The 25,861-nt window shown below is 44.0% G+C and overlaps 1 protein-coding gene across 16 annotated transcripts in view; it reads left to right on the top strand.

Annotated features, from left to right (window-relative positions):
* Positions 1-25,861, top strand: part of tenm2a (teneurin transmembrane protein 2a) — a 176,394-nt gene that overhangs the window by 107,465 nt on the left and 43,068 nt on the right. For 11 of the 16 annotated variants that reach the window (XM_057042742.1, XM_057042745.1, XM_057042744.1 and 8 more), the window contains 2 exons: positions 13,155-13,361; positions 20,453-20,684. In XM_057042742.1, the coding sequence (XP_056898722.1) occupies positions 13,155-13,361; positions 20,453-20,684 (439 nt within the window). The remainder of the gene's footprint in view (positions 1-13,154; positions 13,362-20,452; positions 20,685-25,861) is intronic. The other 5 variants (XM_057042753.1, XM_057042754.1, XM_057042755.1 and 2 more) reach the window with 1 other exon arrangement.

Genomic DNA, 25,861 nt, shown 5'->3' on the forward strand with positions numbered 1-25,861 from the left:
GTTCAGGGCCCAGCCGGAGAAATGGAATCAAAGAGGAAAACTCATCTCCCCATCCCAGACACACTCTTCTCCCAAGTGTGTGGTCACACACATGTGCACTGTGACTAGTGCCCTCTATTACTTGGGTTATTAGCATCATTAATGAGGTGTGCTGGTGACAGAAATGGTACCAGAGGAGAAGGAGGAGACCGAGGAGGATCAGAGAAATGGTGCGAGCCAGCAGTTGATCATAAAGCAGAGTAAGCTCTGATATAGCCAGAGACCAATAAAGAAAAATGAGTTGACATGGAAAGAAGCATGCACTGAGAAGGACCGCGCAACAGTGATCTAGTGTGTGTAATGTGATTCTGTACATCACATGCATGTATTTGTGGTTTAAGAGATTATTGGGTATTATTGTGTATAAAATGTGTTCCGTAATGTAAAAGTATTTCATGATTTATGGTTCAAATGATTATCTTTACTTAGAACAGCTTGAAGTCATCTTTCTTTAAGCTGTGTGTGTGTGCACGCAGACCCACTGGACACCTGTTCCGGTAACTGAACATCTACATTGTTCTCTTTCATGTGCTGCCTACACCTCCACATACAACTGAGTTAAGGAACATCCCACAATCTCTGCATTGTGAAGAGTTTCTGTCTGTGTACTCCAAACAAGATTTCCCTTTTTTTCCCTCTCAACAAAGCTATTGTTGTTGCCTCCAACCACCAGTCTGCTGTTATAGAAAACTAGTTCAAAGCAAAAACCATGAAAGTGCTTCCTGTCTCCCTCTCTCGACCACCTCCCAAACCCAATTTGAAATATTCCAATTTCGTTTATCTGCTTCCACAAACTTTTTAGCTCTCTCCGCACATTGCAGTCGGCCCCTTCCTCTTGTGTGCTCTCCCCTGTGCCTCCTCCTCGCCTCCTCATCCTGCCCTCTGTCCTGTCTCATAGCTGGGTGCAGAAAAGTCATTTGCTCGGATGGCATAGTCTGTTGCTAGAAGCCCTCTCGCTGAGATAGATGCCTGGCTATGAAAGACATTTGTTTCCTTTACTGTCACAGTGCAATAATCAGCCACTCTAATGCAATCAACATATTGCCCTCGCGGTAAATACAGCTGCGCAAGTGGGTCCATGCACATTTTGCGTGGGCATGTGAACCCGTGTGTACCTGCGGTTGTGTAAATGTGTATTGCAGCATTATTTTGTTATATTTGGCTCCCCATGCTAATGCGTTTTCTCATGTATGTGTGTGCCATGTGACAGAGAGAGATGATTCTTGGTGAAAAACCAGTTTGTTAGCAAATTAGAGTTAATTAGCCAACTTTCAGTTCCCAATGCTGTAATTGGGCCCATTTCTCTCTGTTTCCTCCAGCTGGTGTCTCTCATCCACTGCAGAGAAAGGGAGGGTTGGCAGAAAGAGAGAGCGATGGAGAGCAAAGGGGGCATTACATGTCTGTAGGGGTCTTTGGAACGTTAGCAGACCTACCCCCCGGTGGGTAAGAACTACTTGCTCTCGAGATCGAGACAGTGCGAATATTAACCAAGAGATAATGACGAAAGGAAGGCTGATGGGAATTGGGGGGAGAGAGGAGAAAAAAAAGAATGTGCCAGATGAAGAGAGGATGTGTTGAGGGGTGAAGTGTTGGGGTGGGAGAGAGGGGGTTGGGTAAAGTGACAGAAATGTTGAAAGATGAGAGGGGAGGCAGTGAAATCATAAGCCATAACAAATCGAGGGAGCGGGATACACCATTGAGCGATGATATAGGGGTGAGCTGATGAGTTCAAGTCCAGCTCATCGAGAACTTTCATGCCTTCTGTCCTTTCTCTACATGAGCCCATTAAGCCAAGTAAACACTTTTAAGAAAATGCGGATGTGGTTTGTGGTTGACTTGATTTATCGTATTAAAAAAGACATATATAAGGTCAAAAGAATAAGAGAAGGAGGGGGTTGCCAGCTGAAAGGAAGTGATGAAAGGAGAGAAACAGGGCCTCTCTTGGTGCTGCAGCCTGATGATCAGTCTAATGAAAGTGCAGATATCCCACAGGAGCCCTGCGCTCTCCTGACGACCACTGGGAATGGCAATTAACTGCACACTGTGCAGAAGGAAGATCCTCGCGTCAGGACATGCAAATTAACAGAATATCCACCACAACCCCTCGTGCCATTGTCCAGAACTCACACACAGTGCGAAAAAAATGATGCATTCAGCCATACCGCCATCATATTATTTAATGGAAATGGGTGCAAGAGAACAACAGCATGTCCCATTATTCTATACCAGCAGCAGCATACCAAATAGCCTAGTAATGTGATAGGCCCATTGTTCATGTAACCACCCAGAACTGCCGCATTTCTTTATATCTCTGGATTCGGGACTTAAGTTGAGTTGTCTTTATATATCCAGTGAAAACCTTCACCCGCTGAATATCTTATTCATATAACTTGATTCCTGTTGGTGTATTGGCCCGAGCAGAAGCAGCAATACATGGAGTAAAATAAAATGTTGGTGTGGGTGGGGCCCATCATTTCAGCTTAGGTCCATGTCATGCGGAAAGAGCTACAGTCAGTTTATTGCAGGCAGTCGAGGGACTGGGCGGTGACGTAAAGATGAAAAGATAAACTCCAGAGACAGGAACAGAGAGAAGTGGACAAAGTGAGAGATAAGGTTGAAAAGTCTGTGTGCATGCAAGCGTGCATGTGTGTGTGTGTAGCGGATTTCACAAGCTGTTCTGCTCACAGATACCTGCATCAGCCTCAGCACCAGGGAGACCGCAGCCTAATGGTAGTGCAACTCCTGGGTTGACACAAGAGGATTGAAGAAAGGGATGGTTGTAATGGGGTGGAGGTGGATGGTGGGTTGGGGGGTGCTGGGTAATGGGATGTCACGTCAATACTGCCCAGGGTGTGTGTACTGCAGGATGGGGTCACAAAATGGACCCTCTTCCTCTTTCGGTTCAACCGATGAAGTTCCAAAGGATCTGAATCTGAATCATTGTTTCCATTTGGTGCCCTCTTTATCCTCTGAAACTTTAAATTCTTTCTCTTTCTTTTTTAAATTATCTTCTGTGATCCAAATATGAACCAAGATGAAGCGATGAACTTTTCCTCCTCCTTCATCTGCAACAGACAAACAAAAATGAAAACCATCGTCCTACATGCTTTTTGTTTGTATGTTTGTTTTTGTTTTTGACACAGATTTCTGCTGTATGATTCATCTGCAGGGAAGGAAAGAAACTGATGCAAGGACTTCAGCAATGTATTTTTAAAGAGTTGCAGAGGGTACGCTTCACTGACTAGCAACACACTGATAGTCTAATGTCAGACAGTGGAGGTGCTATCAGTTGTAGTTAAGGAGGAGGGGTCTTAGTTACCTCTAGGTTAATGATCCTCATTAATATGTGCTAATATACCCCAGGTCATGCAGTAATTAAAAATCTCATTTGATGCTCCCAGCTTAAACTGACTGACTCTGCTCCGTCCTACAAAGATTAACATTTATTATTTGTCTCTGAGGTCTAGCCTTCACAAGGGGCTCAGACTAATAGCCCAAGGTTGACTCTTAGTCTTCTGCCTGGCTGGGGCCGCGACTGTTTATCAGCCGGATGGATTTTTGCAGGTGGTGCCTTGGAGAGTTGCATCACGTTTGCAAGGGTGTTTGTGCAGAATGAGCACACAAACAAGCGCTCCAAAAATACACGCTCACACAAACGCGCACAATAGATCTACACCTCAGCGCATGGCTGCACGTGGAGTCCATCAGCATGGGGACTGCAATATTCCTATGAGTCAGATGATGTCAGCTGATGCAAGCTGTGCTGATTGTAAAACCAGGTGCTGATTGCGTGTCCTTGCAGTATAGAAGCTTTAAATAGATGATGCACGAGAGTCAGTCCGATCCTTCACATGTGCACAGCTACCTACAGCCGACCTGCCAGGACAGCCCACAGTTATCCGGTAATCTTCTCTTTTTCCCGAGCCTTTTCGGCATGTTTACAAGGAGAAGGATGGGAATGAGAGGGAAACGGGCCTCAAAACAAGTGCACTGCACCTTTCGTTCCGTTTGAGCTCTGCAATTTGCAAGTAATTATTGTGTGATATCGTTTTTTTCCCCTTTCTCCAGTAGTGCTTAATAATGCAATCAGTGATTAGAACTGCCTCCTGAGCTCAGTCTTCAAGAGAAACGGAGCTTGAAAGGTGCAGTTCAATGAAAGAATGCTTGTGAGATAAATACCGAAAATCTAAACTTAACACAAGTGTCAACACAACTACATCAGCTAATCACAGGGAGAGTAAATTGGTATCTTTCACGACACCATTCTCCAAATCCAAAGTACTGTTCATAATTTATCTTTAATGGCCACAGTCCTCCCCATCTTTAGCATAACAGAGCTGAACAAGCTCGCCGCAGCGCCGCTTTGCAGTATTTTCGAGTCATTAAGACTTCAAAATACAGTGATGCACGGTGGATGTTTAAACACGGTGGACGTTTTTGGAGTAAATGTTTAAACAATATCAATCAGACCTTTGAGGAGAGCCAGTGTAACGCAGGTTTTCCTTTTGTTTCTGCTGTTTGTGCGAGTGTCCTTCTGGCGCATGGATGTAAAAGAAAGGACACAGAGTGGAGATGAGAGAGAAATTATACCTCCAAGCTGCTGTATCTCTTGGCAAATAATACACGTCTCTGGGCACGGACTACTCTGGAACTGTTCTCTATATTTGGCTCAGAGTGTGGAGTCTGCAGCCCGTGCACCTTCCGAACGGAAGCAGTGTCCAACAGTAAGTAAGTTAGAGGGAATACAATGTGGCTTAGCGTCGGGTTTAGCTCCGTGTCCTTTTTTTCTGCTGTTACTCTGAATAAGGGTTGTAGAACATCAAACGCAGGCAAGATTCCTCTGAGGAACGAGCTTCAGCCGTTCCCCACCAGCTGTAAATATATCAACCCCGCGGAAGTGGCCCCTTCTCCGCTTGTGTGCACGTGTTTGCAAAGCGTGGAAGAAGGCACTGCTGACTCAGCCTCCCCACCACCAGCAGCTCATTCTTACCCTTCAAATAAAATACCATCAAAAAGGTGATGAAATTGACTTTATTCATGAGATGATGTTAGAACATGCAATCTCTGACTGCACAAGGTCACAGACTGTCAGATCTGCATACCAGGCAAACATAGATCGCTAACCATTCCCTCGTAGTTCTGCCATTTTTTCTGTTCTTTTTCTCTCCTGATTCACTCGACTGCTCATTTGCTGTTGCCCCATGTTTTCCTGGACTGGACCGACATGCTAGGAACAGCGATCACCGTTACTCTGAAAATTGGCTTCTCTGTATTCTGTACACCTTCTTGTTGTACTTTTTTTTTTTAATTCTTGCTCTTTTTATCTGACTATCCTAGGGGTGCCCAATGAATCGGCATATCGGCCAGCGTTGGCCATTTTTTATCCAAACGATCAAAACTGAGCCGAAATCAACAACCAGTTATTGTGTTCTTGCCGTGACGTGGTCTTGTGAAAAGGCGAAGTGTGTGTGAATGTGATTTTAAGGTGACTGAGTGGGCGATAAAAGAGCGGCGAGACAGCGGTGTGAGTGTGCTGGTATGCAGCTCAGAGTGTGTACACAAGTGTGAGAGAGGGTGGTAATAATGCCTGTTATACTTGATAATTAATAAAGACCGTTACTCCATGGGAGAAACGTGTGTCCCTTCATCCTGCTGTTGATATAAAGGGACTTTGCCCCACTGTTGCAGCCCCGGGGGTGAATAAATCTCCCCCTGTGCTCCCCCTGTGCAACTACAGTCCGGAGGGCTGAAGCAAGAACAACACTGCCAAATTTATGTCCCCGACCGACGGCGCTATATGGCAGTCGGAGCGTATTTCCTAGAACATTAACATGGAAGCAGGAGCTGCAGCTTCTGTGATGTAGTCAGAAAATATCTCTGAAATTCTGATTTATCTTGATAGAGGAAACTTGAAATGGACCTTCAATAATGTATACACTTGCCACAAGTTTTTAAATGACTAACACTGTTCATTATAGTTCCTGTGTTTTATGGTGGCCCTGTAACCTGAGAAGAGGAAATGGAGCTGTGGCCAAACACTTTACCATTTAATGTTCGGCACTTTTTGCCAATCGGTGGTAAATATCAGCATGATTACACGCCCTCACGGGGTTTAAGAGAGTAATGAAAGTTAAATTGTTCATTTAAGCTTCAGTGGTCCAAGATTTAAGCTCTAATCAATTGCATTATGTAGTTTGATGGTCAGTCAAGTGTTAATTGACTGTCTCCTTGTAAATCGTTGGCCTTTGACTGAACAATGTGCATGATTGTAATCAGAGATGGTTTTGCGAGAAGCACCTAAAAATAATAGTCTAGTTTTTACCGTAGGCCCTGCAGTTTTATAGTAATCCCTCTCCGAGTCTGTCCATGATGTGTTGTCCGCTCCGTGTTTTCGTGTCGCTAAGCGATCTGCAAGCTCTTCCAGCAGTAGATCTTAGAGGGAAAGCTCTTACCAGCTTTTCACTCTGCTGATTTTTCACACTGCAGCATCTAAAAGCTTTCTGCTGTCGAGATAACAGCCGCGCAGATACAGCTTTTCCAGATACGAGATCATCCGGCGACGGTATTCCCAGTGTTGCTACAAGGTTTCCGTTGCCGCGCTCGGATCTTTGCCAAGTGTTACCAACTGCAACAACCGGAGTGTGTACATTTTGATTTGACTCTCAACTGCTTTCAAGTGAGGGGAATCGGCCTAAAATCTGCTTCTATTTAAAACCCTTGAGTTCCGTAAGAGAAAATTACTTTCATGTGCCACTTGAATTTTTATTAAAAGCTCGTAGGTTGTTGCGCAGCTGCTGTTGATGTGTTTCATAATTTGAATAATAAAGGTAGAAATAACAGGATGCCATTTAATTTCGAGTTACAGCATGTATTCCTCGGCAGAAGATCAACTATTGCGACGGTAGTTTATTTTAACTGTATTTTTACTGCATTTCATTTTTTTTCTGTACTTCAGTTATTATTATTTTTAACAGATTATATTTTTTCTAGTTTCCAAATGCCATTTTTCTCCCCTGCTGTCAAATTAAATTACCATAGCTTTTATACACAGCAGCAGAAGCACGGTGGTATATGCTTTGATAGTGATTTTGCACATTAATTACACAAACACACATACACACACACACCATGATAAGACAGATGTGATCTCTCCCCCTGCTATTCCAGGGCATATTTAGAGATAAGGGAATGGATACTGGGATCTATGTGTGTGAGCACACAACATACATGTGTCTTAGAATCCTAATGCAATATGTTACACACACAAAGCTAACGGGCTTGGACTTTTCAGCAACAGAGTTTGCAGTGTTTGAATATCACCCGGGTGAAGAGGTTGAGTGCGTTACTTATGTATTTACTCATCTCTATGTATGAAACAAGTGAGACTGTAAAAAGTTACTTGAATGAGCTGAGAGTGAGGCGCAACCTTCTGATCCCACCTTTTATATCATTCAGAGATGCTATGCTTTCATCCTCGCATCAGTCTTACAGCGGGTCAGCCTTCGGTGTAGTGTGGTGCGACAAGTAGATGTATTCACCTTCGTTATATGGCGATCATTGCGAGACTGTGTATTGTGTCCCTGTTTTTCTTACGTGTGTTGTGACATGCAAAGGTCAAGGGATATTATTCAATGTTTTCTCGTCATAATGTAAAAAAAAAGTCTTCCTCTGAAGGACCTTGTTGCTGAAAAAGGATGGTTTTCTGCCTGTGCTCAGCTTTTTATCTTTTTTTTTAGGATTCAGTTCTGCAAAATATTGAAATGTCTATGCAGAATGCTGTGCGCTTCTGTTTAGATGGTTTAAATTCATAGCTGTCATAAGCCATCTGTTAATGTCAAGCCCCAGTGAAAGAGTAAACGGAGCAATGAGTAAATGCTTAATAGATATGTTATTACATGATATTTTTCTTGTTTAAAAAATCCGCTGGACTTCTGTGGATGAATGAAGTAACAGTTGTAATTCACTATCATTCATCTATCTTTATACATAAGACAGCTCAAACTGGATGTGGAAGAGGTTGATGTTTTGTTATCGTTATTTACGAATGTAAATCAATAAGATCATAATATGCAGTCATGTGACCTGGGGGTGAGGTAATATTTCTTACTGGAAGTTTACTTTAACAAATTAGAATCTACCATAAATGACAACCCTAGGCTGCCACAATTTCACAATTTAATAGTTCCTTTCGTATTCCTTCAACATTTTTTTCTGATGATGATGAATATTTAGGCGCCTTCTCAGTTATATTTGTGGAACCTGTTTTACCACTATCTTATCTTCAGAAAAAGATCTTTGGAGAAAAGCTAACGGTTATCTGTATGGATTGGACCGAGAACAATCAATTTGAAGAACAAAAAATTATCATATAATTCCATCCAATTTTGCTTTTAGATCCTCAAAAAACCAATATTGACACTAAACCATTTCAAAAGGGTGGAAAAAAATCAAACAAATCTGTTTTCTTGTAGAAATATGCAAGTATATAAGGTAAAACCTGAAATCCAGAGCAGATTTTATTTTGCATGAAAGCCCAAGACGGTCAGCAGCATTTTCCACAACTTGGAGTCGGAGATAAAGATGTGGAATATCTGTGAACACTGCGAAGAGCCCAGATGCTCTGTTACACATCAAAGAACGAGCCTGTGATACAATCATCGCTTTAGGCTGTGAAACCCCAACTTTATTAATTAAAATGTGTCAGTGAATCATCCTCTCCCATCTTCCATTTTACTCCTTTTATGATGCCCTTCTTTTTATTGCTGGAGGAAGAAATGAGTAGGCGAGCTCCGAATGTTCCTGGATAGGCGAGCGGCACCCATTTGTTGCTCGAACGCTCAGACAACAGGTGTGCCTCTCATCACCAATCCGGCGAGATGTGAAATATCAAGAAACGGGTGAAAGAGTGAAACTTGAAGGCGAGGAGTTGAGAGTGGGGGGGTCAGGAAGAGAGATGAGATGGAGATGGGCTGCACTGTATAGATAAATAGAGAAAAGGGTGCATTGTGTCAGCAGCTGTCATCGCTAAATAGCCCTCAGATTACTGTCAGAAGCCGACACGCACACACACGCCCGCACTGATTGACAGCTCCCCCTCAGCTCAACATCTGTGCTGACAGCAGTCATGGTAATGAGTCTCCGCACGTGCCAGCATGGGTGTGTCAGTGTCTTTTTCCTCCCTCTTCCCGGCATATACCGCTCATTCAGTCCCCCTGCGTTTCCCTTATCTTGCTGTTTCTTCCTGCGCTTTCTCCTCGTTATTTCCCCTCATCTTAATAGAAGAGTGCGCTGATTGCCGTAGCAGCGTGAGTTACGACTGAATGGGAACAATGCAGAGAGTAAAAGTTGAGTTTTTTGGGGGGGTTGTGTTTTTTTTCCTCCTGGAGTTGCCATCCAGGTGCGCTGTATTTCAGATGGAGGTGTGGAGGAAGGGAGGGATGAGAGATGAAGCGATGATGAATGGTCCTCGTTAGAGGGGTAATTTGTCTCTCCTTGTCTGACTGGGCTCCAGCTGTCGCTCCATCCCTCGCTCCACACCGCTCCACTCGGCCCGTCTCTCCTCACCCTGACCAGATGGGTGGACGGATGGATGGACACGAGAAGGAAAGGACGGAATAGGGGACAAGGACGAAGAGAAAAAGAGTCGCTGTGCAGTCAGGAATCGCCTCATGGAGAAACAATAGACAAAAAGCTTTTAATGAAATGATCAAATAGACACACTAAGCAACCTGGCAACCAGCAACAGGAGACGCTCACGCACATGCAACCCACACAAGTCTGTGGCTCGAACAGATAACGATCATTGTTGCTTTATATGTGGCAACCGAATCATCGAGGGGCTTGGCTGGTGCCACAGTCTTTTTTTGTCCCCATGACACACTGATTTCTTCACACTAATCAACGCTTGTGAGAAAACTTCTGAGAGTCAGGCGTGGGCACCAGGAGGAGGACTCGGGGACCGCGGGCAGATGGCCGGGGAACGAACCGCCAAGTGGTCGAGAGAGCCACGTGAGCACATTTTAAAGTTTTTTTTTCTTTTTTCTTTTTTTTTTTTTGCGGGGTTCTAATAACACAAAGCAATTTCCACTGACCTTTCTCCAAATGTAGCAGGCAGAAATGACTGAGTTAAGGATGCCCCACAGCATAATTGCTAAGGAGATTAAAGTTCCCTTAATTGCTTTTGGCCAACTAGTGCAATTTCTCCCCCCCCCCTTCTTTTTTGTAATTAAAGTCGTTTCAAATATTAATATCCTCACTCGCATCCTGTATGTACACAAGCTCACACAAGAGCGTACACACACAATAAACTCACGCAACTGCAATTAAACAGTCTTAAAGGTGCAGCTACACACTGTTTTGACCTGGATGAATGCTTCACAGTCTATTGTCGGCAACAGCCTCATTACACGAGCAGCAAAATATGCAAAAAGCTAAAATCGCCATCGATTGAAGCGATTGTTTCTTTTCTAGCCATGGATTCTTGGATGGACTCCACATTGACTCTTTGATTATTTCCTCCTGCCATCTTTCATATTGACCCAATCTCCTAATTATCATGCTCTTGTGCTGTCTTCTACCACTTTTCATACGGCCCCGTCGTTCCCACACAGCACCGCGCGCTCCAGCCTGCCTTTGTTGCTCTCTCTTTCTCTTCCTTCCTGCCTCGGTTACCCCCTGACCTTGTCTCTCTATCACCCACCACTCCTCTCTTCACGTCCCACCCTGCTGCTCTCCTTTTCCCCCGCCGTTGGCCACAGTGTTTGCTTTGCCATTGTTTATCTATTTTTCTCTGTTTGCCCTGATGAGATTGACTGGACAAAAGCAAACACACACACACACACACACACACATACCTAAACGGAAGACAAGGCCAGCATCTCTCTGGGGTGTAGTTAACGTGGGGGTCTGGATCGATCTTAGCTCTGGTTTCTGTGACACAAAGCTCTGGGCTGGAGCAGTTTGGACGGCAGGACAGAGACATTACCCTGCCTCCCCTCTATTAAATATATCTCTATAAAGCAGCACTTCTGCTAAGTGCAACTTTTCAATGATTGATGCACTTCATATTGAAGCGGGAGTTAGCCAGAAACTATTACACCCCCCCCTTCCCCTCCTCCCATATCACTGCCGCAGCACTGCCTCACAGTCACACTCCGAGTGTAAAAAAAATATTTTACACGTTGACACAAACGTTTCTTCTGCTGCCTGAATTGTTTTTCACTATCACACAGTGCAAATGAAAATCAGCGTGCGACAATTCAGTTTAGTGCTTAGAAAAAATGTATTTAAAAAAAACACAACACAAGAAACTTAAGTAGAGTAAACTTTGGCTTGCTTTTAAACAGACCTTTTTTGTTCTGTAATTATTCACTGTAAAAAGCTGGAATTTCCTGTCAAAAGAGACTAAAATTCTCCCCTGACTTGGTTTTATATGAATAAACACCTCATAGATGATACACGCAGAAAATTGAGTCTTTCTATACTGCGTAAAAAGAGCAGGAAAAGAAAAAAACAGTGCAACTTGTTCTTTATGAAGAATCCACTGTCAAATTCTTGTCCTCCTCTTCTCTGGAGCCACTGCCTGGTGAAGGACTCTTCAGAAGACCTTGTAGTGCCGAGTGAGGCGAATTTGGGTTTGAGCCACCACTTTGTATCTCAAATGTCCTCTCCTGTGTGTCACTCGTGTCCCGTTGTCTGAGCGGGAGCAGGTTGCACCCTTGTCTTGGGGAAGAAAGACCCTCTTGGGTCATCTATTGCAGATTCTGTCACTTTATATGCTGTCAATATTCTTTGATGGGAGGAAGAATGCAGGCAGACAATAGCGTCACATGTGCACTCTGAAGACTCAATAAAAAAACACCTTAGTAAGAAAAGGAACCTAGCCAAAAAATGAAATGGTGTAGTGATGAATGTTCCGTTTCTCTGCTTTTTTTTCTCTTTGCGGTTTCATAAATTTTCTTTATTTTCTTCTTTCTCCTGGCTGAACTACGAAAAGAGAGGTAGAGGCGCAGTGAAAGGAGTGGCTGTGCATTGTAATTCCTGCCATTTCTTGGTTGAACAACCCCCCCTCCTCCAATTTGTAGAAGTAAGGACAAGATTGACTGTTTTGTCAACCTTCTTTTACAATTTAAGTTCAGGAGGTGAAGGAAAAAGCAGCAGTGAAGAGCAAGTAAAACATTTTCTTTTAAGCCTTTTTGCACATAAAATAAAGTAAATATGAAAGCAGAAATCCATTGAAATGATTTGTTAGTGTGTCAAAGTGTCAGCTAATTAGGAGTAGTAATAACCTAAGTCCTTGGGTGGATTCACTGGACTCGGTGGCCTCATTCCTACAGTATTGTTGATTGATTGAGCTGCAAATATGGAAGATATAATTATTCTATATTTTGAGCAGTCTCTAAATAGAATTTATTAGATTTGTCTTTGTCCTTGATTCCAAACCTTTGGAGAGTCGAGTTAAATCTTTCCATCCCTGTCTTTGCTCTCTGGTGTATGGGACAGCCTGATTGTGTCCACATGTCCCATGGCTCCCACTATTTAAAGACTTGGCTGTTAACTTTCTCTTGTCTTACCATGTAGAGGACAATGGAACCAGTTTTTGGATAAACCAATGTTTTAAGAAGAAGGTTTGGCACAGTGACTTACAAACATTTTTTATAAAAAAAATAATATGACAGTCATTCTAAAAATGATCAATACTCCAGTATTTATCTGCTAGAGTACTGAATCCTTTCAAGAGTGTCTAGCTCGAGTTCCTCAAGGGCCATAATCCAGCCGGGTTTCCTGTCCTACCAGGTGGACAAGCTTTCACCTGGGATGCCACCTTTCTTGGTGAAAGCCTTTTCTGCCTGGTAGGACAGAGAAGGACAAGAGCCCTCCATGGACCGGGGCTGGACGCTCCGGGTTTATATACAGGCAACATTTCCGGTCACAAACATTCGAGACATTGTTTTTCTTTCACAGCAGAAATTTCTCATTCAGTTTCAATAAGCTGGAAGAATGAATGTTTGTCAGTGAACGTGCCTCTTTCACTGTCAGTCACTACCATCTGTTTTGTCTAACGGCTCGCCTTCCCCTTCTTTCCTCTTTCATTTTTTTCTCCCACCATCCTTCAGGTCGCCCCCTCCCTCCAACCTCTTCCTCCTCACTGCTCCCTCCATCCCTCCCGTCGTCCTCGTCTGCCCCCCACCACCCATCCCCCGGCCCGTCTCCACCGATCAGGGAGTGCCAGGTGCCCCTGCTGGAGAAAAACTCCGCCCACTCTCACCTGGAGCCCCACCCAGAAGACTCATACATGCTCCGTGCCCAGTCCTCCGCCACGGGTAAGACACCTCTCCTCTCATCCGCCCGTCTCTCTCTCTTTCACTTCATTTCGTTGATGCATCAGTCTGTCATCCATCACCACGGAACCATTTCCTGATCAGATTTTGCCATCGCTCGGTAAAATGCCAGCGATCCTTTGCTTTAATCTAATGTCAGATCTCGTTTCTTTAACCATTTGGCTTTTTTGCAATCCTCTGAAGTCAGCATTTGTTCGCAGGGCTTGGAATCAGACCAAATGGACTTCAAGCCCACCTCCTCTTCTTTTCTGAGCACAACTGCTCGGAGGATTTACAGTGCATGCGGTCAAACGTTGAGCTTTTCCATCGAATCCCGTGAAATCGTACTTTAGTTCAGAGGCCTACATGCATGATCGGTGACAGAATCCATTCCTGCTTAAAAATATAAAATATGGAAACTTACAGCCTCAAACCATGAAGAGGTTCAGTCTTAGCTGGTAAAACTCTTAAAAATATTGTAAAGGTGCATTTAAATATACAGTACGTATTCTTATCATTTGAATAGTTGTGATTCTTTTAATAATTCTGGTTGATCTGTCTATATCATATCTGTATTTTACAGACAGACCCACACACAACCAAAACCCAAAACAACCTAAACCCAATTCTAGCCTTAACCAACCCTTGAATAGGTCACATGTGTGTACAAGAACACACATACATCAAAATCAACCAGACAAATGTAATATTTCTTTTTTCATAATTCAGCTCCAGATCATGACCAAAAGACACCTCATAAGACAGTATCGGGATTTTTTTTAAAGGTTTCCAGATCCAGATATTATTCTCTTATTCAGAGCAAATTCCATCATCATTCAGAATTACACTATATTATACACATAATACATTATACAATTCAAATAAAATTGTGACGTTATGGCTTAGGATTCTAACCAAAAGTTAATAACATCATATTTAGGTCATATAACAATAAGAATTGTCAAATTGAAGCTAGTTTGACAGCACAAAACACAAAAACTCCAGTGAAGGAGAAAATAACCTTCACTAACTTGTTTTGACAGAGTCAATTGTTGACAATTGTTGATCTCTAATATCTTAAAAATAACCCTCCCACCTTTGTCATCTGAGTCCAGAAGCCAATGATGCAAGTGAAAGCAACCCCTGCAGTCTGCACAGCCCTGAAAGGTTGCCAGTGAGTAGGTGTCTGCACTTGTTTTCCGTGTGAAAATATTAATCTGCAGGAAAGTGAAAGCTAAGGTGGATGATGAATTTTAAGTGCTGGCAGGAGGACCACTGTAGCGAGGGCTTGCTAGTTAGTTTCCCGGGCTCGGAGTATTCTTTTTCATTATTGGGCCCTCTCTTGTTGGCTGTTACAGGCCCCGCGTGCTTATATCAGCACCCGTTGCAACCATTTTTCTCCCCCGTATACACACACATAAATACAGACATCAGCAGTGATGAGTTTGTTCATCAGCTTACACATTTATTCTTAACAATTAGCCACCGCGAGCCAAGTCTCTCCTTCTCCGCGCAGTTTCCCGTTCTTCCTCATTTCTCCATTCCTCTGTGCATCTGCACTTGTAATCAGCAGATATATTTAGCAGGGGCCTGATGGGAGGGAACGGGGTGGGCAGAAAAGTCCTAATGTGATTTTTGGTGGAATACAATCTATTGTTAATGGCGTTAGGCTCTCCTTTGATCCAGTATAAATCTTCATTAGGGAAGGCCCGGGTCCCAGGTTCAAGAGCAACGTGATTAGGAGGCTTTTAAAATGACGTTACATCAGCCTTCTAATTGGTTTACTGTTTGCTGGGGCAACATCAATCATTAGCCCAGTAACCGCACAGCAAATAAATTCACTCTGCCACTGACACCCTAATGGCAGACACCAGCAAAGAGGGAGAGTGAGGCTCGCAGGCACACTCTCGCTCATTCGTGTTCACAAACACCCACACTTTTCTGTTCTGGGGGCTCCTTTCAGTCTCTGCTGAGCATGAACACACAGACACAAAGAAAAGGAAAAGAATGATGACGAGAAGAAGGAAGAAAGAGGCACAAAGAGGCAACTGGGAGCGGAGGGAGAGAAAGGCAAACTTTTGCTCTTGAAGTTGTTTAATGAGACATCTTGCATAACAAATCAAAAGGAAGAGCAAGGGGAGGGAGAAAGCAAAGTGTGAGCTAAAAAAAAGGGGGGGGGAAAGTGCAGCAGTGAAAATAAATGGAGTGAGTGATTTTAAGACAGAGGGAGACTAAGAGACTTTGGGATTTCAAGTGAAAATGTGGACTATTGTGAATAAAATGAGTAATCTGGTGAGAGCTTAAGAGGTGAAAGAGATATATATGGGTGGAGGGAGAACAACAGTGAAATGAAACTGCAAATTGCGACGTTTCCCAGCCAGAACTGCTGATCTAATGGGTGAAAAGAGACTCCTTGGCTTTGGGCGTCCATTAAAATCGACCTAAATGAGTTGAGAGTGGCGGCCTTGAACTGCATAAACACTCCCTGGCATGTAGGAAGACACAGAAATGAGGAAATAAAACACCAATAAACAGTGACCGGTTATGCATATGCTCTGAGAGAGCGTGCCCGGCTGAGTGTGTCAGCTACGTGTGGTCCTGTAGAGAGTAGACGCTGGGCAGGAAATGAGCCTTACCAAGCCAGGCAGAAACTGACCACAGCGAGATAATCCTCAGGAAGCTGCATGCTGCTTGCATGCATGGGTTTGTGAGCATTTGTGTGTGTTCCCGTAAAGTAGTCGACCATTACCTAAGCTAACAGGTGGACAGACATGACTTGTGTTCTTACTGAAGCGTGACAGGTGAATGGGAACAGAATGCTGTTGCTGAGGACTGGCTGGGAATTGGGTCCACAAATGTTTATATGGGAATACTGTCTGGCTCAGAGCACCTGTCTGGGATTGCTCTCCCGGAACACCGTGAGAGCTGAGACGGCCAAACAGAGCGTAGCAGATCGCTCCTGGAAAGAGCTTGCGTTAGCGCTGTCTCTGGCCATTCATTATGCATGGGGAATGCTGAGCTATTTTTAGCCTCTTGAAAAGTGGCCGGCTATCTACTGGCAGGGAAGCCACCTCAAGTCACTGCTTAGTGCATGAATGTTTAATGGCTTTGTTGAAACAAACCCAAAGAAATAGCAGAGATGCAGTAATATTAGTCATCTTAATGGTGCATATTTAAGTAAATATGACTTGATTTGCATTTGCACATGTGTGAATGCATATTTTGCTTTCTTCCTGTGACTACATGTGTCTAAAATAGATATTTTTATTTGAAAGGGTTCATTTTTGGATGAGTTTGCTGACTTCCCGAATTTAGAGATGGATTTCACCCACACATAGGGTGAAAGGTGGGCGCCCAAAACATATTTTTGTGTGACGTTCAAATTATAATAGAAATAGTGGTTAATGTTAGATCCGGTTAAGGGTTTTGACAGAAGCCGCAGAAATGAGCAGAACAGGGGGAAAAGGCATGTCTTTTTTATAGTATATTTTATAGTAAGTATATCTGGTTGTTTTCTGACTGTGTGGTTACATAACTCACCTGGATCTTTGCTTTTATTGTGCAAGGCCTTTGAGCTATGAGTAGATTGACAAATCTGCCTCATTCTCATACCTTCAACAAACAGATAAAGAGAGGAGTGCTTGTGTGGACAGTGACATGGAGAGGCAGGGTGACTGGAGGGCAGAGGAAGGATAGAGGCAGGGGTGGCTGCTTAGCTCCACAATGATCCTCTTTTAATTGCTGAATGGACATTTTCTGTCCCACAAACACACACAAACACACGGGTGAACATTCTGCCCTCTGACTTTTCTAAGTTAACCACAGAGAATGTCAATAAACAATAAACCAGGCTGGTGCTTCCTGTTGCCAGTTGGACGCACAAACACACACCACACACACCACACACAAACACACACACACACACACACTGTGCGATTAATACGGTGTGGCGATCCCCTGCCTCTCCCTGATGTGCATGTGCTGCACAGGAAGGCATGTTAGCAGATAGGCTAATTCTCCCTGCTCAATGAGGGTCCTTTGAAATGGTAAGCCTCATAAAGTTCCAGGATTTAGCCGGAGCCAAAAGCACCAGCATACAGCTTTAGTCCCTCCATGGCCTCTCTCTCTGCAGCCACAGGGGAGTATGGACAGAATAAAGTGGGTCATACTTCAGTCAGAAGGGCTCTGAGTTTCTGTGGCTGTGCCCACACAGACATGCTGAGAAAGTCTTTTTCCACGATCACTGTTTACTGAAAGTGCTGGGTCCCCGAGAGGAGAAGAAAAGGAAAATATATATTTTTAGCGGCAACAAGTGATCTGCTTGGCCGACCCCTAATTGGTCTATGTCATTGACGCCTGTTTTGTCTTTCATCAGACTGACTAAAATTGTTGTTCTCATTACCCGAGGGTTGCTCTTCAACCGGACAATTCATTTGACTCAGTCTCCTATCTTAATTTATAGCATCTATTTACCTCTGGCTTGGTTGGTTTGTGGGCTGCCTGCGCTCCCACTGTTACTCTGCATGCTTATGTTGGTTTTCTCTGGCAAACACTAAAGATCCTTTTATTATGGATCTGAGGGCTTAGATGAAATCAAATGTTTTTGACATAACCCCCCTTCCCCTGTGCTGTAACAGAACAAAAGAACTGAAATCTTCCGAAAGAAAGAAACAACACTTACTCAAGACATACTCAATGTAGTTTCCATGCCAGGCCACTAGTTGGCGACATGTTTGCTGTATTGCTGCAGTTGCCCTTCTGTGCACCTCCTGCTTTCAAAATACAGGGAAAAAAATAGGGTGTAAGTGGTTTCAAAATGGCAGGTACGCACAGGTTTATGTGGTCAGACGACAAAGTGTTACTGCTGCTACCTTAAATAATACAGTTTATTATGATTCTACGGCAGTGTGGAGTCTGCCATTACTCAACAATCCCTTTGTGCTTGCTCAGAAAAAGTATTGACTGCAACTGTGATGCCCACGAGCAGGTACCTCCCATTTCATTGTTGCCCATTTCCAGTTTACTTGCAATGATTGAGTTATTTCCCTTTTTATCCTTTTATGCAATGAAATAAAAGAAGGGATGATTTGTTTTTATGTAACAGCTCAGGCAAATTGATAGTTTTCCAATCCTGGTCGCTATAAAGACACTAAATCTAGAATATTACCTGCTTCTATACCTCCTTTATTTCTCACCCAAAAGAAGTTCAAATCCAGCATTTCATGGAAAACAACAAAGCAGAAAGGAAATTATCAGTAGGTTTTGTTCCATAGACTGTTTTCTATATATTAGTCATTAGATGTGAAAAATGGGGGGGGGGGATCCAGGTTCAATATTTATGGCAGAAAATGTGAACAAAGGCAGAATGTTTGCATTTTTACATTTCAAATTAAAACCTTGCAGACAGCGGTGAGCACCGACACGCCAGCGGTTGGAGTGTGTGTTCTTTATTCTCTCCACTAGATAGCTCTTATCTTGCATTCCCTGTGTCTCACTGTTTAGATAAAAAGCATTTATGCAGATTGGGTATAGTTGGAGCTTCTTAAGCTTTTGCAGGGGCATTGCAGTACGAGTCAGATTTATTTATAGAGTGCTTTTAGCAAACAAGATTTATCTCAGAGTACTTTGCATCTCAGTGAAGAACACAAACAAAAAGAATTAAGAGCAAAATGAAAGCAGGAAGCAGTCCTCAAAAATACACTAAAGGAGTGGGGAGAAGAAACTCTCATTAATTTATGCTCAAATGTCAATTTACCTTTGCACGTACTGCAGTTCTTGACTTTCAATGCAGGTGTTTGGTTGCATGTGTGTTTTCCAGCGTGAGGCGTTCGAGTGTCTCGTCCCGAGAGCGTCTTCGCATGTGCAAACAGATGTTTTCCATCTCTCGTGTAGCAGAGGTCAAAACCCTCCATCTTCTTCTCATTTCATTCCCCCTCTTCTTTCCTTTCACGAGCATCTGGTCTTCGGTGCCGTGTGGGTGACACCTGCGTCCCAGCGGCGGCACCGGAGAATCAGGTCACCTTACAAAGTGCTCGCCATTAGAGCTGGATTTGTGAGGGAGGCTTGCTGGCCCCTGTATCGGTGTTAACACCCCTTCGGAAAGCAGCGGGAAAGGACAAAGAGGGAGAGTCAAGCTATAAATACAAGCGAGTGCAACACATCCGCTTCTGATTCGAGGACAGATAAATGAAAGGGGCCAAGTGTGATTGCACAGCTTGACAAAACATTTGCTTTTGTTATCTTCACCCCACACGTATGCATGCATATTCCCTCCTTTGATCGGTACCAGGAAGGCGATGTGCAAACTACACACATCATTATAATGCGCTCTGAGCTGAGATCTGTAAACCAATGATGAAAGTGTAGTGTGTAGCATTGATGAAAGAGAATGCTAACTGTGGTGTAAAGACAGCCAGCATCAGTGACTCTGCGTGTGTGTGTGTGTGTGTCTGTGTGTGTGTGTTTGTGTGAAACAATTCTAGCATCTCTATAGAACGTACATGGGAATAAAGGATTGTGATGTGACTGTCATGTTACGTGAATGATTTTCTGGTCAGCCTATTATTAATTGTAGCTGTTCGGTGAGAGTAAACACCCGTCAATATGTGATTCAGCTCTGTCAGTCATCCTCGCGCTGGATGTTTCTTCGTTTTGTAACCATACACACGCATGCACGCACATCCATGAACAGACTTAAATCCCCCATTGATTCCGAGAGAGGGAATGAGAGTGTGTTCTTGTCTGAGTCATCTGGGTTTGTTTTTGCACTCTCTCACTCAACAGTCCATTAGCTCAGTGTTGGAAGGTCTGGTATTGGTTCCTTGGTGACATGTTCCCCCAAGTCTAAAAGCGAAAAATGAGGTCACACGCTGCGCAGAGCTGTAATACATCTCTTGCACACATACGGTGTCTGTAAAGATAAATAAGTACATTTTAAAAATAGCAGCCGCCGTTGCACTGGCTCAGTAAGGCGGCTCCGAAAGTTGAAAAGTGTCAAATGAAAATGAAGTTCCATTTGTTCCATTTGTTTAGAATGATTTTTGTCAAAGAGAAGGGAGTGACTAACAATAGGACTTTTGTTTCTCTACCTGCAGGGGCTGCCAACCACCACAATCAGTCCACACTACGACCTCCCCTGCCCCCTCCGCACAACCACCAATCCCTATCCCACCAGTCTGCCAACAGTCTGAACAGAAACACCCTGAGAGGGGGACGTAACCCCATTCACGCCCCCACCCCGGGCACCGGAGATGGTCCAACCACCCCAGAGTCCGTTCAGCTGCAAGACAGCTGGGTCCTAAACAGCAACGTCCCGCTGGAGACAAGGTCAGAACATATGTCTTCTTTACTGCTGTCCTTTGTTTTTAACGGTTAACTCGAGCCACAAAATCACAGCTGTGAAATGCACCATGAGTAATCAATGGAAAGGAATGGAAGGTCGGAGTCCTGCAGATTCAACATCACTCTCGTGAGCAACAGACTGCTGCTGCCACAGAAAAATAAGGGCTCAGGCGGATTAAGTTCTTATACACACAGCCACTGTTTACTCACTCAGGCATTAAAAGAATTTTTATTTGCCATTTAAAGGAAGGCAATTTTCTCAGTCACCTTGTGGGGGGAAAGCAATGCCATGGCAAAGAAAAGCAGCAGAAATCCTGCACAAAAGGCATTTTTTCCCGTGTCTGAGCACAGGTAGCATAGCGAGTGACACTGATTGACTGGTAATTGTTAATGTGCTAGCTTAAAATGACTAAAGTCGTAGCCTTTCACATTTGTCTCAGTCACATCTCAGACTTAAACAGTTTAAGGACTGATCAAGCTAAACAAGGCACATATGAACCTTGTGCACGGCTAAATGGAAGCTTTCCAACAGGCTTCATGGGTCCCAGGACCAGTACTGTCAATACTCAGATTTGGTTCAGGAGTTTGAATGCTATAGATTGGGTATAAATGCAAACAATGGAAGCAACAAAAGGAAAACAACCAAAACAACACTAGTGAACTACTCACTCTCACTCATTTTCTACCGCTTGTTCCTCCACTGAGGGCCGCGGGGGGGCCGGAGCCCATCCCAGCTCAATGGGCAGAGGCAGGGTACACCCCGGACTGGCCGCCAGTCAATCGCAGGGCCAACACATACAGACACACAACCACTCACTCTCACACTCACACCTACGGGCAATTTAGAGTTTCCAATTAGCCTAATCCCCAATCATGCATGTCTTTGGACTGTGGGAGGAAGCCGGAGTACCCGGAGAGAACCCACACAGGCACAGGGAGAACATGCAACCTCCACACAGAAAGTCCCCAATCAGTCCCAACCGGGGATCGAACCCGGGGCCTTCTTGCTGTGAGGCAACAGTGCTAACCACCACACCACCGTGCCGCCCACTAGTGAACTACGAGTTATTAATTGTACATTTAGTTTAATTGATGTTTCAGCTCACTCCCAACTGGCCAAAGTTGCTTTGTGTAAATCCACTTATCTTTTAGTTACCTGGAAGTAGCAGATTGTGACCGTGACTGTAGATAATAGTGTGGCGGAACTCTTGGTTCTAACATTTAAAGCCACCTCAATTAATATTATATTATATTATCAAAACAAAAAATAATTTTCTTCCCCTGCTGAGAATTTCAACAGATCTTTGTAGATATTGTTTATGAATGAATATATAATTAGTACTGAGCTGTTTTTTTAGATGAAAGCTGTGCTTTTAGCTCCCTTAGCACACGCAACACCGCTTCGTTAGAGTTTCACTCAAGTCGCTTAAAGCAGAAAGTAAAATTGCTTTTGGCTTTACTATAGATTCAACCTTGCGTGACTTAAATACTATATCTCATTTCCAAGTGACACGCAAAAAGCCGCAACATGTCAGAGCTATTATACATGTAACATGACGTGAAGGAGCTAGAAAACACAAACAATTTTGCATAGCCTTCACATTTTGCTTTTCCGAGTACACAAAGAACACTTATCAGGCAAGCAAAGCATTCATGCAGGGTATTACTATTCACGAGGCATACAGTGAGAGGGACACCGCCTACATTTTCGCTAGCATGAACACACTTGCTCTCAGAGCATTTACTCTGCATGCTGTAGTTGTGTTTCTCCTGCTGGGCAATGGGGCCTCCAGCTCTGATGGTCCCGGAGAGGCTCCCTAGAGTGCCGGCCCCGTGCAGTATTTATGAGGCCTGGCCATGTTTAATTCAGCCTCACTGATGTCAGGTCTATGCTTAACCTGTGCTGATGCATCCCAGTGGTATGCAAGATGGATAAGAAGAAGCACAGTTTTGAAGCAGCATTCCTTTAAATAGAAGCGATTTTCCTGATGCGGATGTTTATCTCGTCTTCTGTTGCCATGGTGATGCATATGACACAGTTCAAAGAACGATGCAGTGAGCTTTTTTTAAAAATCCGAATGCCAAGGGGTAATGAACCCAGTCCTATGAGAGCCAGCTGGGATTTCTTTTGTCCCAGGTAGACCTTAGCTTGCTCTAGACTGCGGTGTTGGACCACAGGCCTCAAAGGCCACAATCCAACCAGGTTTTCTGGCCCACCTGGTAGACTTTTGTGTGCTCTACAGTCTAAAACGCCCAATATTTAGTTGTGAGATTAGGGCTTGTTTACAAACTCTCTGGGTTAATGGGTTTTTAAACCAGCCCAACCCTCTCTGAGCTGGAAGACAGTAAATGAAGGTGGGCTGAGTGATAATGTCTGGCTGGTCTACAGGTGATGGAGACAAGTCCCGATAGAGGGAATAAACCCAGCACTCCCTGATAATTTATGTAGGACACAATTTAAATTAGAACATTCTTTTCAAGTAAACTATTCATTACTTTTTGAAATCTTGCAATCTTCACATTAACATATGTTCAAGAGTTCCTTTATCTGATTAATTCAGGTTGAATTATTCATCTAAAAACAGGCTTGCATGTGATGATTGATGCTGGATGAATTGAAATTTGGCCACTGCTCAGCTTCCACATTGTAACTGTACACACTGAACGGAAGACCCAAAACCGGGTGGCTTCCTGGATTTTAGTCTTCAGTGGAAGGAGTTTGCATATTGGTGCTGGTGGTCAAAGCATGTGTATTTTTCTTTGAATGTGAATGTGCTTTCTACTTTTTATTTATATGTAAAAGCTGGCATTTGGTGTCATTATGCTAATGTGTGTGTGTGTGTGTGTTGTGTGTGTGTGTGTGTGTGTGTGTGTGTGTGTGTGTGTGTGTGTGTGTGTGTGTGTGTGTGTGTGTAATAGCACGATAGCAGAAAGGATGAAGGATGATCACAAACAACACCTCTGGGAATCAAATGACTGACAGACAAAGAGAAGGAGATGGAAGCATCTGTGGGGTGGGCGTGGGGTCGGAAGGGGGGGGGGGGGGTTATAGCAAAGAAATATAAGTTGGCACAGTGAGAGAGGCAGGAAATGGAAAGGAATGTTTTAGGGTGGAGGAGGGAGAGATAAAAAGGGACAGAGGTGGTGATTGAAGGATATTGTTTTGGGGAGTGTGTAGAAGAGAAGATAGAAAGTCGGAGCAGGAAGATTGGGGCCCGTCGAACATGGATACATTTACCGCCATGAGATAAATGACTATAGATCACTGGTACCAGTGTGTGTCTGTCTGTTTGTGTGTGTGGCAAGAAGCAGAGGGAATGCATTTCACTCCGAGTATGAGAATGCACCTGTGTTAAGATTTTTTGCGCGAAAGCTCCTGATTTCCAACCGGTCCCTTTGAGCCTTATGGCTAGCTGATGCTAGATTCAATCTCTCTTTGTGATCTTAAAACATCTCCCTGCTTCGCTGTGGACCACAGCTCCCGGGGAGAAATAAGATCACTCAGAGGGTTGCAGCATCTCAGTTTATCTGGAAGGAGCAGCAGAGTTTGGGGTGACTTTATAGGTTACTTGCAAATGCATTACTGTGGGGACAGAATCGTGTTACCTGTGGAGAAATATGACAGAAGTGGTCGCCGAACCAAAACAACTCTACCTGCAGAGTAATAAATTTGAATATCACTGATATTGCTGGTGGAAAAGGCAGAAACCTCAAATCGGCTGCTTTCACTTAAGTGCTATTTGCAAGATGATGAGATAGAAAGAAACAGCTCTTTTTTGTTGGGCTGGACACAGCGAGGCGCACCGACCTCATGGATGGGGAGGGTCAGACATAGACAAGAACAAAAAAGCAGGAAACCGTTGCCTTTACAACATGTGTCAGCAAATACGGTATCAAAATCATGTTTGAAAACCAAACCATATGTGCTATCAATGAAAAGCACGTTTTCCTTGGATCTATGTAGGCAGAAATGCAAGTGTTTGCGTTGTCATTTCATCTTGAATCAACATTTCGCTTTCAAATTCCAACATCACTCACTGCGCCGCTCTAACAGAGATGATCACACTAACTTTGCCCAACTTGGCACCTTGCCACTCTGGTTAATTACAGCCAAGCGAGCAGCACGGCCGTCGATCGATCACTTTCTAATCACATCAGATCCTGACAAATCTCATTCACTTGATGATGGTTTAAACCATCATCAACCTCATTAAATATGTGGCCTTTGCTGTGTGATGCATAGCCTCTGCTGATCATCTCTGAAGCCTAATCACCATAATATTGTATTTTATGAAAAGTAATAAAATCATCTGACATGAGCAGAGCGATTCTTTATTTCTCTCTTTCTCTTTGTTGTTTTACCTTTATTCACAGATGCCATAAAAGTGGCTGCATGCAACACTGAATCAATTAAGTAATTATTCAGCTTCTATTTAGAGGTTGTCAAATTTCAAACATGTCACATGACTCCATCCTTGAGCGCTGGCTTCTCCTTCCCTGTGTTTCACAGTCCCACAAACAAATACTGCTCCAAACTCTGTTAATTGTCCTCCACCTCTGACGAGGGCTTTTATGGTGCTTGTGTTGTGCGACCGCATGTTTGTGAGAGCTGAAGAAAATCAAGTGCGTGTGGGGGTGTGTGCGTTCATGAACTTGCATGTATTTGTTCACTCAAGGGGAATGCAAGCTTTGACTTCTTGCTAATTACCCAGCATGCTCTCTGTTCTGTGGTTAATTGTCCAGGTCCTCTTTTCTCTCCATGGAGAGCACGGCTGGAATGGAGTGAAAACGCATCCCCTCCCCTCCTCTCCTCTCCTCCCTCTCCTCTCCTCCCTCTCCTCTCCTCTCCTCCCTCTCCTCTCCCTCCCCTCCCCTCCCCTCCTCTCCTCTCTCCTCCTCTCCTCTCCTCTCCTCTCCTCATCCTCTCCTCTCCTCTCTCTCCTCTCCTCTCCTCTCCTCTCCTCTCCTCTCCTCTCCTCCTCCTCTCCTCTCTCTCTCTCCTCTCCTTCTCCTCTCTCCCCTCCCCTCTCCTCCCCTCCCCTCCCCTCCTCCTCTCCTCCTCTCTCCTCTCTCTCTCCTCTCCTCTCCCTCCTCCCCTCCCCTCCCCTCCCCTCCTCTCCTCTCTCTCCTCTCCTCTCCTCTCCTCTCCTCTCCTCTCCTCC

The sequence above is a fragment of the Takifugu flavidus genome, chromosome 9 (assembly GCF_003711565.1).
Source record: "Takifugu flavidus isolate HTHZ2018 chromosome 9, ASM371156v2, whole genome shotgun sequence".
In the NCBI taxonomy this organism is placed as follows: Eukaryota; Metazoa; Chordata; class Actinopteri; order Tetraodontiformes; family Tetraodontidae; genus Takifugu; species Takifugu flavidus.